This window comes from Passer montanus, unplaced genomic scaffold (genome assembly GCF_014805655.1).
Source record: "Passer montanus isolate IOZ18808 unplaced genomic scaffold, ASM1480565v1 scaffold32, whole genome shotgun sequence".
Classification (NCBI taxonomy): Eukaryota; Metazoa; Chordata; class Aves; order Passeriformes; family Passeridae; genus Passer; species Passer montanus.
In genome coordinates, this window is record NW_024367930.1 from 10,203,055 (window position 1) to 10,218,867 (window position 15,813).

A 15,813-nucleotide genomic window follows, 5' to 3' on the forward strand; every position below is an offset into this window, starting at 1 on the left:
AAAACAAATAAGCCAGGACGATGAAGCATGTTGGTGTCGTCTCTCTTTTTCACTGTTTTAGCACTGTTGGCTGTTCACTGGAAACATGTGGGCTCAGTGTATAACTCAGTCCTTTGCAAACAGGGTCACCATGAAAATAGCTGGTCTTTTCTGACAGTATTGTGTTTATATTTAGGCAACTAGGCAAGTTCCCTAGAGTTCAAAGCTTTTGGGATTGACACAAGATTCTCTGAAAAAATATATAATCTGACTATTCAACCCATGGAATATATTTGCAGTGCCAAATAAAGGCATTATGCTATCTCTCTTTTCTAGTAAGACACCCAGCAACATGCAGTGACAGGACAAGCAGGGATAAGTGAAATCATTTTAATATAGTATCAATGTATGAGAAACCACAAAAGAAAGAAAATGTTTTCTGGAAAATTCTGCATATGTATGTATTGCATTGTATAGTCTTACAGACAAACTTATGTCAAATACATGATTTTAAATAGTTTAAAACACTGATTTGAAGAGGACAACAAATTGATTTATCTTTTTTTGTACAGACATGGGAGTGTGATTTTTTTTCTCATTGCTATAGTTTGGTGTTCTTCAGGAAGAATACTCATATTCTTCAGCACTGCGGCGTCCAAAATCCATCCAGCCCATGTAGTCTCTGTCATTTATCCTGTGAGTAGGATCAATGCTCTGTACCCTGTTTCCCATAACTGAGAATCTTCCAGTGGAACCTAAGGAAAAAGCATTTGGGAGAGCAGAGTAAGAGGACACATTTTGCAGGTTCACCCGTGTTCTGATCTGGCTTGTGCTCATTAGCAGACATCTGCAATAGTTGAAATGGACCTAATACAGGTCACGTAACACCACTGTCATGTCACTGGGGAAAACATCAATAGAAACCTTGTAGGGAATGTCCTGTAAGGGGCTTGGACTTTTTCAGTGCGAAATGAACAGATCATTTTCTACCTCCTGCTGCAGGAATATTCTGCTCCTGTCTAATAGGAAGGAATATAGATACATTTTTCCTTTTTTCTTCCTATTTTACTAGAGAAAGAGAATCCAAACTATTTCTCAGTATTCCTATAAAGCCCCACGTTTGCTTTCTCATATTGGGAGAGCTGTTCTACATGCAAAACAACCCTTGTAGAGCAGGCTCAAGCCTGAGACACCGCAGCCGTGTCTTGCTTAAAAAGACATAAATGTAAGTACAGGAGCTCTTACTGTGCAAATTTGGCAACAAGCAAGGCAGAGTTATGAATCCTAGATTTTATGGAAAAGTGGGAATAGTCCTGAAATGGAAAAAGTTGTGTCTGGAATTCACAGTTAGAGATACCTATTGGTGGAATTATGCAGGGCTTTTTACTATGTCAGGATTTTTTCATTGCTTATCCAAAGCCTTAATAATTCTTTTCACAGCAGGGTTGGATGCTGATTTTTATCTTGCCTTATCCTTTCTGTATGCCTCCCTTAAGGCATCAAAGGAGACACAAACTATTTTCAAGGAGAATTTACGCTTTAAAAAATGGGCTGCAATCCTCTGTATTCACAGCATCATATGACGTAACTAAAAAATACAGGGACAGGTAAATTACTTCTCTCTGTACTCCCTGAAAACAGAAAAAACTGATATATTAGAGTAATTAGATGGAGTTAAGCTTTGAGTGAAGAAGGAACAGATTTAATATATTAGTATTCAATGCAGACTGAGGCTTGAGGAATACTTGAATTGATCAAAAAGGAAAAGGAGCCCAGATTAAATCCCATATATCCAAACCTACACAATCATTTTGCTTTCAGTTTCTTGTGTTTTGAAGAAACTGCTATTGACTCTGTGCTTTTATATTTCAAGGTCTTCCTCATGTAGTGCTTTATGTAGTGCAGTGAAACAAAAAGCAACTGCATTGCTTTGTTAGTGGTTGCAGGGAGTTGAAGGTACACACAGACACACAAAATAGCCATTAAGACACTTACCTACAACAAAACTACAAAAAAATTAATTTTCCCTAGAATATAATGTCTATCATTAAATACTCATGAAGTTCATGCCATTAAATGCCCTGAAGTTCACAGTCATAATTCTAAAAGTGTAATTAAGGCAATGACAATGGCTCGTTAGCACAATAAGCAGGCAGGGCTGAGGCAGTGCAGAACCATCACTCAGATGTTTGTGCTTAGGAGATTTCTGAGCCTGCCATGACCTGAGGGCTGTAAAGTCTCCCTGGTGCCACTACTGTCTGGCCAGTCTAGGGCTCCTTAGAGGACATTAAATGTGGCTGTCACTGGCTTGAGAGCTACAACATCTCTTCTACACAGAACCAGATTCAAGCTGAAGGCCTGCAGATGAACAGAATTGAAAGCCTGGGTCACAAATTTCCTAACAGCACCTTAATTACCTCTCCTCAACCCACTAGAGATGCCATGTGGGAATTGCAGAATCAATGCATGACAAACAAAAAAAAAGTTGTAGCAGTTCAGCTACTGGGCTGCCATCAATCCCTAAGCCCTTGAGAGAACTTAGCTCTATCACTATTCTAACTAGAAATACTTTACAAAACCAGCCCTTCTATTAATCATGAGGGCAAACGCCACTACTGGTGACTGCTAACACTAACAAAAGACCTGACTTTCTCTAGAATTTTCTAGTGATTATTATGGTTTAGACAGGTGACTAATACAGTAGATGTGACTGTTCTGCAGAGATTTCTGAAGTACTGCCCAGAGTCTTCACATTAAATGAGAATATAATGTTCTGATGGGAACACTGTACTTATGTTATAAAATTAAGTAAATACTGTTTTTCCTGTGAATTTTCTCTCCTGTAATGAGCAACTACACCTACAAACTAGAGTCCAGCTAGTCTAGTCACATCACAAGAATCTCATAATCTGCTTCCAGACTATTTTTAGAATTAATTATATATGTCAATAACACATATGCAGGACATCGTCCCTCATATTAATATTTACAAAAAAAGACATCTTAAATCCAAAGGGGTTTTTTTTCTTTTGCTTTATCTGGTTAATCTATTTGGAAGTGTCAGCCACATACTTAAGAGAATATAATGGCTACAAAAACTAGAATAAGGAGCTCAGTTTCCATGTGGGTGGACAACAATGACAATGCTGGGGAAAGGTAATGAGGATTCTGCTTTGCAGAGTGCTGCAATAACATTCTTATTCAATAGCAGCCTTAAATGTAGCACTGAATTGTGGAATTTCATACCTGAATTATCTTTCCACTAAATTGCATGAACAGCTAGAAGGAGTTCCTTAATGGATATCGTGCAAATTGCTGACATGAGATGAAATCTTTCAGGCACTATTGGAAGTGATTCATTTTTCTGTTGTTTCTAATTTGGCTGTGTTCTGAGTACACAGAGGTGTGTGTATGGCTGCATATGTAATGCACAAAACCAGATGTGGCATCTCTTAATTGCAGACCACCATCACAGATAAGCACAGGACTTTGCCTAGCATAGAGGTCAGCAGGGAAACTGTCAAGAGGGGAGGGTTAAATTATCTGCATTATGTGCAGAAAGCTCCTACTTATATAAAGTGAACTTTATTCTAAGCACTGTCTGGGGCTGGGTGTGAATTAATTTCTCAATGTCTGTATGTCCAGGTAATCCTAATCCTAATTACTGGTTTCTCTTGAAACCCTCTTTCCTTCTTAGATGTCTTTTCTGTGTAGAACAGGGCAAAGGCTGGAGTGAATGAGTAAACAAAATTTCTCTAGTGGCTCTCACTGAGGTTGGCAGCAAAAAGGCCACAGCAATTGGGCTGCCCATGGTTATACTCTACTGAGACACCAAGCAGTACAGAGATGAGACAACAGGAAAAATGTTTTCTTGGGGAAGTTTCAGTGGTGAATGATTTTGAGCCATCATTTTTACTGGCAGCACCAATGGCATGTTTATCTGCCTATGTAAAATACATTCTGTAAGGTGTCAACAGGGATAGCTTTACTCTTTCTCTTATGCAATACAATTGTTTCCTCAAGTGACTAATAAATCTCATTATAAGAATGCTCTGTAATCCCACTACTCTAGTGATTCTTCATGTCCTTGTTACACAGTGCCATGGAGGTTTTAGGTAACTGCAAGACTGTGTTCCCAGGCTGCCCGAGACCAAAAACCTACCAGGAATCAATGTGTGTGTAAGCAAATATGCTTTTACTCATAATTTATTTTAATTATTGCACTAATAAATATGAATTCTGTGTTTTGAAAGCTTTCATGCTATCATAATTTCCTCTGGGAACAAATACATGAAAAATCCAATATTCAGAATATTGCCTTGGTACAGGGATTTCTGACTGAGGTGAGGCTAACCATTTGGTCTGCATTTATCCTCAGAAAAGTATTCCTGCTCTTCTAACTTTGAAAGAGGGAGGATTTTAATTAAATTGAAAGACTTCAAGGAAAACATAATTGTTTTATCTGAGATACAACATACTGAAAAGAGCACCAAAATAATAAGGAAATGAAAATAGTTAAAAATAAAAGCTGAACCATAACCTAAGAGGTCGGTGATATTCTCTCCAGTTATCTTTATATGACTCTCAGTCAGAGGCTGCTACAAATAAACCCTTTTTTTGGCAGGGGTTTGAGAGAGAGCATTTGGAATGCTGTCTACTTCAGGGACAAGCAGGCAAAATCTAAATCCTATCTTCTCTAGGAATTCACGTTAGATGATGACAGGGTTATTTCAACTCCTGGGAAGCCCTGCAGGAAATCCCAGCGGCATGGAAGCAGGCTGTAAGCAGTACCTTTCCTGGCTTGCTGGAGGTACTTGGCCAGCAAGGCGCCGATGTTGGCTCTTTGGTCACCGCTCACATCCAGCCGCTGCAGGGATTTCAGGGGCCCGGCGGACGACGGAGCGCGGGAGTGCCGCTGCCGCTCTGCCAGGCTCTGCTCCAGCTCGGCAGGCAGAGGATTCCCATCGTGCGAGCCCAGAGTTTGCTGTCCGAGGGAGCTCGCCGAGAGCACGGCCAGGAACACGCAGATGCATAGCCCGCTGTACATTGCTGGGGAGAAAAGGGACAGGGGGCTGTTACGTAACCAGATTTACATTTTGTGCAGTCCCTAACCCCACATTCCACTGGGGATGCTGGATTCTGAGCAAACCAGCCTCATTCTGGGTTTTTTTTAATGTAGGTAACTGCAGGATCTGTCTTAAGTTGGCAAACATGTATGTGAATAGCTAAATACCCTTGCTAAAGGGGAAGGTACAGGTAATTAATTTTGTTTCTTCTGAATTTTGTTTCTTTTGTTTTTTTCACTAGTATGTGCTGTATCTCCCTGATCTACTCAATTCTTATTTGCTTTTCTTTCTTTGGAAGCTGTAATGCATAAAAACTTAAGGGACTTGAATCCATCTCTGTGAAAAAACTCATGATTCAAACATTTCAGTATTCTGTCATTGCATTAAAACCCTGCTGTTATTACAGATGCTCAGTTTTGACAAGTTCTATGAAAAGCCTCTATTCTACCTTTATTGATTTGAACTTCAGTGTTCAAGAGGTTTCATCTCATCATGCACAAAAAGAAAACCAAAATCTTTCCCCAGTGAAAGAAAAACCAAAATCTAATACTCCTGCCCCACAACATTTGATCTAATAGCTGGAGTGGTAAAAACTGTATAGTTAGAAGTTGTAAGAAATAAAGTGTAACTTAATAATATTCTTCATGTTAAACAGAAAATTTAGATTTCTACTGCTTCCTTACACATGTACTAAGCAAAACAATGTTGGTTTACTAAATCGTTTTATCACATAGGCTGAAATGGTATTTTTTCCTGGAAACAGAGAAATTACTCTCAATTCTTAGAAGAAACAAACTACCTATTACTTCATGTTATGGGGGTAATTTTCACTTATAAATACACATGGATTATCTCAGTTACGTGAGATTTTTTGAACTGCTTCAGTTCTTTAACAGTACACTTAAACCTTTAAATTTTAAGAGGAGATAAAATTAAGGTTATTTACCCAATGCACACACTAGATTGAAATTCACAATATATAAAACGAGGGGGGGGGGGTAAAATATTCTCAGATGAGCGAAGAAAGTTGAAATGTCAAAACGTCACTCCAACGTGGTTATTAGTGACGCACCCATCGAGGTTTGGGTGCTCAGAGACCGACGGTGCATTGCACCTTTCAGCTGTCCCGAGCCCTGTCTTTTTTACACAGATACATATATATTGTGTATATACATACATACATACATATATGTGTGTGTGTGTGTATATATATATACACACATATACAGACACATCTACACACACACACATCTAAGTACTCATTCTTTGCTACAGTTTCCAAACCCCACACCTCACTCCCGCCGGCCGGTTCTCTTCCCAGCTTTCCCAGCTGCCCAGCGGTGGGAAGCCCTGCTCACCGCTCCCCGCTCCCCGCTCCCCGCCCTGGGGTCCACCCGGCTGCCCGCGCTCGTCGGGAGCGGCCGGAATTCTTCCCAGCCGGGAAGCGTTTCCTCTGGCACAGAGCGGGATGCCCTCCGAGCTGGAAGCCCTGCTCACCGCTCCCCGCTCCCCGCTCCCCGCCCTGGGGTCCACCCGGCTGCCCGCGCTCGTCGGGAGCGGCCGGAATTCTTCTTCCCGGCCGGGAAGCGTTTCCTCCGGCACAGAGCGGGATGCCCTCCGAGCCGCGGCACAGGTAAGCGCCAGGCATCCCCATTCCCTTCGCCTCCCCGCCCTCAGCAGTGGTGCCGTCAGAAGAAGCGCTCCCTACCTTTCCGCTGCGCTTTTCCAAGGTCCCACTCGAGTTGGGAGCAGTGAGTCCCGAGTGTGCCCGAGCAGGCAAGTCGGGGGAGACTCAGCCTCGGCCCCTTAAATAGCGGCGGGCACCGAGGCGCTGTTTACACACTCGTGACGCAGCCGGGCCCCCGCCCGCTCAGCGCCCCGCTGCCGCCTCTCCCCGCCCCGGCACCGGCACCGGGCTGGGTGCGGTTTCTTTTGTGAGCGGGGCTCCTTCCCGGGGCTCCTTCCCGCCCTCCCTCCCTCCCTTGCCGCCGGCCGGCTGCCCGGAGTGCCGGCTCCGCGGGAATGCCCGGCCCCCGACGGGCGCTCCCGGCTCTCCCCGGAGGGAAGCGCTCGGCTGGGCACGAAGGAGCTGGAAATCCCGGCTGGCTGGCAGCTGGGCACTTGAAATGCTCCTGACCGGGGATATGCCCACACCTCCCTCCGCGGCAGGAGGCTCCAGGTGGGGCTCATGCCGGCAGCTCCGGCAGCTCCGGCAGGCGGGAGTCGCCGCAGGCGGGAGGGCTCGCCCTGGCCGCGCTTACCGGCGGTGGAGGTGCGGGTCTGGGGCGTTGGGTTCCATTCCCTGAGGCCTCCGGGGTCACAAATACCTCCATCATCCTCCCCTTCCTCTCCCAAACATCTGCTCGGGAAAGACGGGACGCTCTTTTATTTAAAAAGCAAAGCATGGACGATCCCCGCAGAAAGCCTCCTGGATGGAGATGCCTTCGGCGTGGGTTCTCCCTCACTGACCACACAACTACTAGAGTCTCCCCCGGCCGCTGCCGGGACCTCCGTCCCTTCCGCGCCCTCGGCCGGGCCGTGCTGCCCTGAGGCGATGCTGGCCAGGTGTCCGCAGCAGCCTCGGACACTCTCCCGCCTCCTGCTTTTCGGGGGGCGGAGGAAGTGCCCTCAAGCTCGGGCTGCCCGGGCTGCCACGCCGGGGCCTCAGAGGACGGGCAGGGCCGTGCTGTATCCCCGAAACTCTCCGCAGCAAAACTCCGGGAGCAGCCGCTCCTCGGACCCAGCGCTGGCCTCAGGCGTCTCTGTGCCGAATCTGTGCTTTAAAGTTTACAGTGTGGAGGCAAGCGGGTGGGCGGGTTGCTTTTCCCTCTGCGGGAAGGGAGCCGGGCGGCCCCGAGGCACGGAGGCTGCCCTGCGAGCCGCCCATGCGGGGTGCGGAGCGCCGGCCGTGCCGTGCCCCAGCGGCGCTGAGAGGGCTCCAGCCCGCCCAGGCAGGGCACGGGGGCGGGTGTGCGGGTAACCCCGGGCTCCCGGGGGGACACTGCCGCTTCCCGCCCTTCCCGCAGCGCCGGTCCCGCCGCGGCCTGCAGAGGGCGCCGCGGCCCCGCGCACCCCGGGGAGATCCAGCGGCACGAGGGACGGAGATCCAGGAAAAGCCACGAGATCCCGCGGCAGGACGGTGCCGCGAGGCGTACGAGAGGGGAAGAGCCATCCTGCCGCCACCTCCTCGGCGCGGGGAGCCCTGGCTGCCGATACGCGCCGGTGATGATGGAGCGGGACGCGGGGGAGAGGGATGCCGTGCCCACCGAGTCCCGTCACCCTGGTGGTGCGAGGCTCGGAGGTGGCTGGGATGGCGATGGACCGGCTCTCCGCTCCCCACCTGAGCTGCGGCTGCCTTTCATCTCCCACATCGGGCAGAATCGCCATCTCGAAGCGCTTAAAAAAAAAAGCAAAATCAAAACCTCCTTTGAAAAGGGAAAAGTTAGTCGAAGCAGATTGCCAGGGAAAGGAACAACTCTGAAATTATTTCAGCAGTACCTGTCGAATGGCTCTGTCTGTCTCTACAAAAAAAAAACCCGGTAATATTCCAGATAATTCAATTTCACTACCCTGGCTCAGTGGGAAAAATACTCACTGCTCTTAGACAATTAAATAGTCGACTCTGAATTGAACTGTAGGTGTCTGGGAAGAGTATCACAGTCTTTCTGGGAAGGTACAATAACAATTCTGGTAGAGTCACATCAAGCCCTTGTGAAACCCACGGTAGATAATGAGCTCCCAAGGGACCAGCTCAAAGCTTAACAGGAGAGAAAGAGAGAGCACTTGCTAATACAGGCTCATGAATAATTCACATCAGACAGATATAAATGCAGGCATTTAAGTCTGACATATTAGCCTGGTTGAACAAATACGCACTACATTTACATTGAGCTGATTTGGAATATCAGTCCACTTATAAATATATCTGGGATTGGACAAATGGAGTGAGAGGGAGTGTGTGTGTGTGTGTGCATGCATATGTGTGACAACCAAACTCCCTAGCTGTGCTCATGAACAGACAGAAAGGCAATGCCCTATGAAATGGAATAAAGGAAACAGGAATAATGTCAGGTTATTAAAGTCAGCAGTGCTGCACGGTCTATAGCCTGGCTAATTGTCTTTTGAACACTGGATTTTCCTAATTGAATTGCTTAATACCTGTATAAACAATCCTTGGTGCTTATTTTCTGACTTAATTTTTCTACAAAGTTTGAAGCTGTAGGAAAGTTTCAGTCCTCAGTAAATATATGTTAATTAATGGCATTTTAGAATTGTTTTGTGCAGAATAGAAGGCCAGAAAGCCTGTTTGGCATGAGCAAATATGACAGCAGGACTCTGGGGTGAGTTGCCTACAGAAACTCAGACTATGTATTACATTATTTATTGATGTGGCACAAAAGGTAGGAATTGGGATTTAATTTGCAGTGACCTCTAGGTTCCAGGTCCAGTGTTTTTGTCAGGTGCTGGGCCTAGGTGTGGGCCATGGATTGGAGAGTGTCAGCCACAGGAGGGCCTTGTGCCACCATCACGGGTGGGGTGAGACAGAAGCTGCCCTCTGCCCAAGACCTCAGTCTTGGATCACCAGGAAGAAAAGTGCTTTGACTGCACACAGGGCTTGAGTGATATTGTAAGAACCCAAGTATATATGCAAAACGAATTTAAACCTGAAGTGAACCCTGCAATGCAGTAAATGCTAATACAGATACATCCCTGAGGAGGAAGCTGAAAGATGCCATAGTTTAGATACTGCAGGCTTTTAAAGATTTGTCTTGTGGCAAGAGTCTGTTAAAGGATTTGAGCTTCTCTAACCTTTCCCCCTGACAATCAAGACACCTCTATCCTCAGTTGCTTTCTCTAGTTGTCTGCCAAAGGTTTTCTCCTGTTCAGCTGATGTGGCAAAAGAGTGTGTATGGTTAAGCACACATTTTGTGCTGTGCCAGCACAAAGCTGGAAGTTTTGGAGCAAGAAGGCAGCATGAGAACAGAGGGATGGAGAGGTTTCCTTATGACTGTCCTGCAATGAGGATGGCTAATGCCAATAGTTAGGGCACAAGCCATGGTGCTCATGTCCCTGTCTCTCTGCTCAGGCTGGAGCAGAGTCTGCCTGTGAGTGTCAGAGTGGCAGCAAGCTGGGAGATGCAGCCTTGGAGATATCCTGTGGCACCAGGGGGCTTCATGTCCAGGTGCATGACAAGAAATATTTCTTTTATTTCTAAGTATTATATTTTTTTCTGATTACCACTATGCAGAGTTTCCATCTTCCATCTAGACCCTGACACTTATAGGTAATATTCTGTTCTATGTTCGGTCAAATTAATGTTTGGGGAGGGGAGTTGTTTGTTTGGGGTTTTTTTTGCTTTGTGTCAGGCTGGAGCAGAGTCTGCCTGTGAGTGTCAGAGTGGCAGCAAGCTGGGAGATGCAGCCTTGGAGATATCCTGTGGCACCAGGGGGCTTCATGTCCAGGTGCATGACAAGAAATATTTCTTTTATTTCTAAGTATTATATTTTTTTCTGATTACCACTATGCAGAGTTTCCATCTTCCATCTAGACCCTGACACTTATAGGTAATATTCTGTTCTATGTTCGGTCAAATTAATGTTTGGAGAGGGGGGTTGTTTGTTTTTGTTTGTTTGTTTGTTTGTTTGTTTGTTTGTTTGTTTGTTGATGTGAAGATGATGGAGTGCCACTCTGGAGGATTTCAATGAAGTAGGAATAATTGGCAGAGTATAGGAGAGGTTTCCTTATGACTGTCCTGCAATGGGGATGGCTAATGCCAATAGTTAGGGCACAAGCCATGGTGCTCATGTCCCTGTCTCTCTGCTCAGGCTGGAGCAGAGTCTGCCTGTGAGTGTCAGAGTGGCAGCAAGCTGGGAGATGCAGCCTTGGAGATATCCTGTGGCACCAGGGGGCTTCATGTCCAGGTGCATGACAAGAAATACATTCTTTTATTTCTATTATATTTTTTTCTGATTACCACTATGCAGAGTTTTTTTACTTCCATCTGGACCCTGACACTTATAGGTAATATTCTGTTCTATGTTCGGTCAAATTAATGTTTGGGGAGGGGAGTTGTTTGTTTGGGGTTTTTTTTGCTTTGTGTGTTTGTTTGTTTGTTGATGTGAAGATGATGGAGTGCCACTCTGGAGGATTTCAATGAAGTAGGAATAATTGGCAGAGTATAGCAGGGAAGTGAATGGTATGGTTTTCTGGAATTAACAGGCAAATTAGTGAACAGATTATTAGGACCAACAGCATGAATTTTAGATGTAAAATAGAGAATATATTTTAATTCAATGCATTGTTCTGCTATTTCTTTTGGGTATTGATTCAGATAATTTTCAGTTAATTTTTCTTGTATTTTATTTTTCCAAATATTTTAAAATTTATTTCAGTAATTTCTATGTAAGTGCTTCCATGGTAGTCTCTTTTGTCCTACTTGAAAGGAACTTAAAGTCTGCTTAGAGCCAACCCAAAAACTCAGTGAGAAATTTTGATTTTGGGCAAGTGTCGAGCAGTAAGGGATGTGGGTCCTCTGTCTGAAGAGTTCTGACCTCCTTTCACAGAGCAGTGCCTCAAACTAATATATGGGTCCCTGACTAATGTACCTAAAGAAGGGTCCCATAGAAGCAGATCAGCAGAGCTGGTGCTGAGGATGTTTGAACACTCACAGACTGCTCTGCAATGGAAACAAAAGAACATCAAGTGGGAAAAATCATAGTAAAATAAACTGGCTTGGATTGGAAGGGATCTTGAAGACCATCTTGTTCCAACCACTCTGCCATATGAAAGGGTACCTCCCACTAGACCAGGTTGCTCAGAGCCCCTCAGCCTGGCCTTGAACACCTTCAGGAGTGGGGCAGCCTGTGCCAGTGCCTCACCAGCCCAGAGCCCCTCAGCCTGGCCTTGAACACCTTCAGGAGTGGGGCAGCCACAGCTTCTCTTGGCAGCCTGTGCCAGTGCCTCACCAGCTTCACAGTAAAGAAGTCTGTTTCAAAAGTGTACTCCTGGTGTGAACTATGTGTGCTAATGCAAATTCACGGATTGTAATTAGTTACCCACTATCCTGCAGTTGTGTGAAGAAGGAAAAATAGAGGAAAAATCCCTTTTCCAAGGAGAAAGGTTGGATTTTTTAGAAAATCAGATTTTAGCCTGTGTCCCATGAAATTCAGGCAGTTGGTATGCAAGCTTCCTGTAGCTCAACTGGAAAAGTTACATGTGTGATGTCTTCAAATTTTGTTCCCTGTAGTTTCCAGAAGATATGGCAAAATGGAACAGAAAAAAACCACAGTTACTTTCTATGAGTCCACCCAATCCCAAATCACTTGCTTTTTTATATGTTTTTTGTGTGTTTGTTTGTTTTCCTCTTTGAAAGACCAAACTGATTTTCTGTGGGAACTTGCTATATGTATCTTCCAAACTGACCACAGTATAGGGGCTTCTGTGCAAGCTGAAAACTGGAAACAGAAATCAATGTACTAGATAAAAATAGCAAAGATATGTGAAGTGCCTGCTGCTGGCAAATTCTCTGTGCTTTCAGCAGTACTTAAGGGTTGTGTTGGAGCTTCTCTTGCTTGTTGTTACCTCAGATATATGTCATGAATCTCAGGAAAGTCTTTGGTCTTCTTCAGAGAAGTTTCTAACAGACCTTGAGTCCTCTGCCATTCAGACTTGAAGTACCTGCTTCATAAGATACTTTTTTTTTGAGCAAGAAGCTGAGATAGTACTATTATCTATGAAACTAAAATAAATATTCACAGGTACTGGAATCTGATGGCATTGTTTATGGTTTAGACAATTATACTTTATTCCATAATTAATATTTCCTTTTATGATTATGTAGGATAAGCCAGTCCAGCACACTTCAATATACATATTAGTTGATTTATTATAAAAATAGACTACTACAGAAAGGAAATACAGCGTACCTTTTGTATCTTTCAAAATACTTCTCTCCTCTGTGCTCTCCACCTCTCTGTGTGGACTGGAACAAAATTGTCTTTTCCACTGTGTGGAATTGACAGAATGCTGTAGGAGACACTGTTTGCTCCACACTACTCTCCTCAGAATGGGAAATATTTTACTAATCAAGTTTGTCAAACAATTAAAAACCTAAAAAAGGAAGTTCTATAAATAACAAGTACAATGTTTTAGCATTTTGTCTTCCAAACATTTGCATGCTTTCATATATGCTAAAACTAGAATCAGGATGTAAGAATAGCAAAGTAATTTGACACTGGACAAATTGGACAGCCAATAAGGGCTTTTTAGTGTCCTTCAGATGAGATGGTGTTTCTGTTTGATGTGTAATTAAATAGGACAGCTAGAGTCTTGTTATTTCACTTCTGCTGTTACATTATACTTCGTAATATGGAAGAAAATTGAATTAACCTGGATGCAAAATATGAATTGTTATTCTGACAGTTCCTATTTAAATAGAAATGCCAGAAATATCCATGGAAAGCGCAAGTGCTACACAGTTGTTTAGATTAGCTAGAGTGGAATAAAAAAATAGCAGTGTTCTTTGGACACCAACTCTGATTGCCTTGCAGTGAGCTGGAGAAAGGAATTTTGTTTAAGAGTGCTGTAAAGAAGATACTTAGAAGCCCTGGAAATTGCCCACTGGGTGAACCCAATATTCCCCACTTTTGAAAAGGCTGCTCTAATACTGATTGCCCAGAAATTTTTCTTTGGTGTAGGTGGGGGGGGAGGAGGGGGGGGTTACATGTTGTGTGCCATGTCCAACACTTACTTATTTGTGCTCTGGTATTACCATGTTCAGAAACACTTACCTCTGTGACCACCATATCATAATCATAGCCTCCAGGATGTCAAATTGTGCCAACCTGTCCAACATCTTCAAACTCTAAGGAAAAGGAAGCAGTTAACGCAGAGCTCTTTAAAAATCTCCCTCCTGTCCCTTAGTGAATGAGCCTTCCCTGAAAAAAGCAGACAAAACACTTCTAAACTGAGATTTTTTTTCTGAATGATTAGGTATAAATGTATTTTGAAAGCACCGGGGACTAAGAACACATATTGATGTATACCTTGATGATCTTAAAGGTCTTTTTCAACTTTAATGATCCTGTGAATCTACAACACACAAGAATTATCACCCAGACAGAGCAACTAAAGCTAAGGGGAATGATTCTTTGGAAGCAGGCAGACCTTGATACACACTGCTTACTGTCAGGAGCAGCGTGCTGGAGCTGAGCTGTGTTAAGGGTGTCAGGCACCTGCTCCAGTTTGTGTTTAAGAGGAGCAGACTGGGTGTCCCCTAGTGTAGGCATCACGCCTTTGTCCTGATCTGATTGACGGTGGTGGTTCCCTGCATGGTGACGTATGTTCCATATTTTCTGGGATCCAGTGACATGATCTAACTGCTCACATGATTGCTGGGGTTCTGTGTGAGGACACAGTTCTTCGGGAGATAATGCCAGTAGGAGGACAGCAACGCAGATGCTTTATAACCATCAGCCTCCTGAGAGCTGTTGTACACGTCCTCTTGTTCCGGCAGTACAATAGAGTATCCACTCTGTGAATGTATGCAGGCTCTGTTAAGTGATTGTTGGCTACTTGGTCAGGATAACCCATACCTGAAATGCTCATCCAGCCAGTGTAGTGCTGGATCTGATGATGCTCTTGTTGGACATGCCACAGACTGGAATTGTTGAGCTGGCATTGCATGACATCCTCCTGTCACGCAATGCCTCATGAACAATGTGGTCTCAGATCCTTGTTTCCAGGAAAATTGTGTCAAATCTCTTCAGGCTTGGTGAGGAGCAAATATTTCAAGTGGGCTACCAGTCTATCAGAAAACAGTCTATCGTGTCCAGCCAGAAATAATACAATGATGAACTGTTTGATCAAAACATTTTGAAGTGGAATTGGTCACCACCTCCTAGAACACTACTGAACATAAAGCCCACACTTCACTTTAATGAATGTCTAATGTTTCAGATATATTTTAACATAACAGAGAGATAAGCTCAGGTTGGTTTGTTGGTTTTGCCTAAAAAAACTCTTCACTCTTAGAAGTTTGAGTCACTATCCTGAATTGTTTCAAAGATAATCCTTTAATCTTTAAAAAATGCTATTAATATAATTACTAGAACTGCATGATAAAATTGAAATGCAGTTCTTCATGTATTTATATTTGGTATTTGTTAGCCAGAACAGTTCCTGAATACTTATTTGTCTGGTGAATTTTTATTCACCTGTCTATATTTTCATTGCTAACCAAAATAAAGAGCTAAGAACTTTTCATAAGACTAACAGAAATTCAGTTGATCATGTTTTATGACAATCACGCTCTTGCTAGAAGGACAAAATTTAGATTTTTTTTTTGATACAAATTAATTATGTATGATTTACCCTGATTTTCATTATTTTAAAATTGCTTTCCTTAACTGTGATATTCAACAGTGAACAGTGTTTCTGTCCAAGCCCCCAAGCTCAGACATATTACAGTTTTTCAGTGATGCTACAGTTCAGGGGAGATCAGGTGAATATACTTTTCTTATCTCTGTGAAATCGGTCCGCAAGAGATTTCCACCAAGAGAGGAAAAAGAGACTGGCAAAAGTCTGTGTGCTGTTCCTCGATGGAGCTGATGACCAGAGCACTGCCTTGTCAGGATAGCAGCAGCCACAGATCCTTCCAGACTGTGATCTGGAGTGTGGAGTAGCCAGATTTCATGCTGCACTCTTTTTTTGGTATTTCTAACATAATTTGTGTACAAGATTTGACCATATTTTGATTAAGGGCCAAATC

At 43.9% G+C, this 15,813-nt stretch overlaps 1 protein-coding gene across 1 annotated transcript; it reads right to left on the reverse strand.

Annotated features, from left to right (window-relative positions):
- Positions 1 to 340: 340 nt before the first annotated feature.
- CCK (cholecystokinin) lies at positions 341 to 6,910 on the reverse strand. Its single transcript, XM_039715100.1, has 3 exons — positions 6,754 to 6,910; positions 4,771 to 5,028; positions 341 to 734 (listed from the first exon to the last, which is right to left on the reverse strand). The coding sequence occupies exons 2-3, from the start codon at positions 5,024 to 5,026 to the stop codon at positions 598 to 600; spliced, it is 393 nt and encodes a 130-aa protein (XP_039571034.1). The 5' UTR covers positions 5,027 to 5,028; positions 6,754 to 6,910; the 3' UTR covers positions 341 to 597.
- Between the last annotated feature and the right edge of the window lie 8,903 nt (positions 6,911 to 15,813).

What these genes read in the sequence shown, in the direction of transcription:
- CCK (XM_039715100.1), bottom strand. Translation starts at nt 5,026, where the DNA reads ATGTACAGCGGGCTATGCATCTGCGTGTTCCTGGCCGTGCTCTCGGCG. An exon ending in CCTCCAGCAAGCCAGGAAAG is followed by an intron (nt 735 to 4,770) that starts GTACTGCTTACA and finishes CTTTTTCCTTAG; the next exon opens with GTTCCACTGGAAGATTCTCA.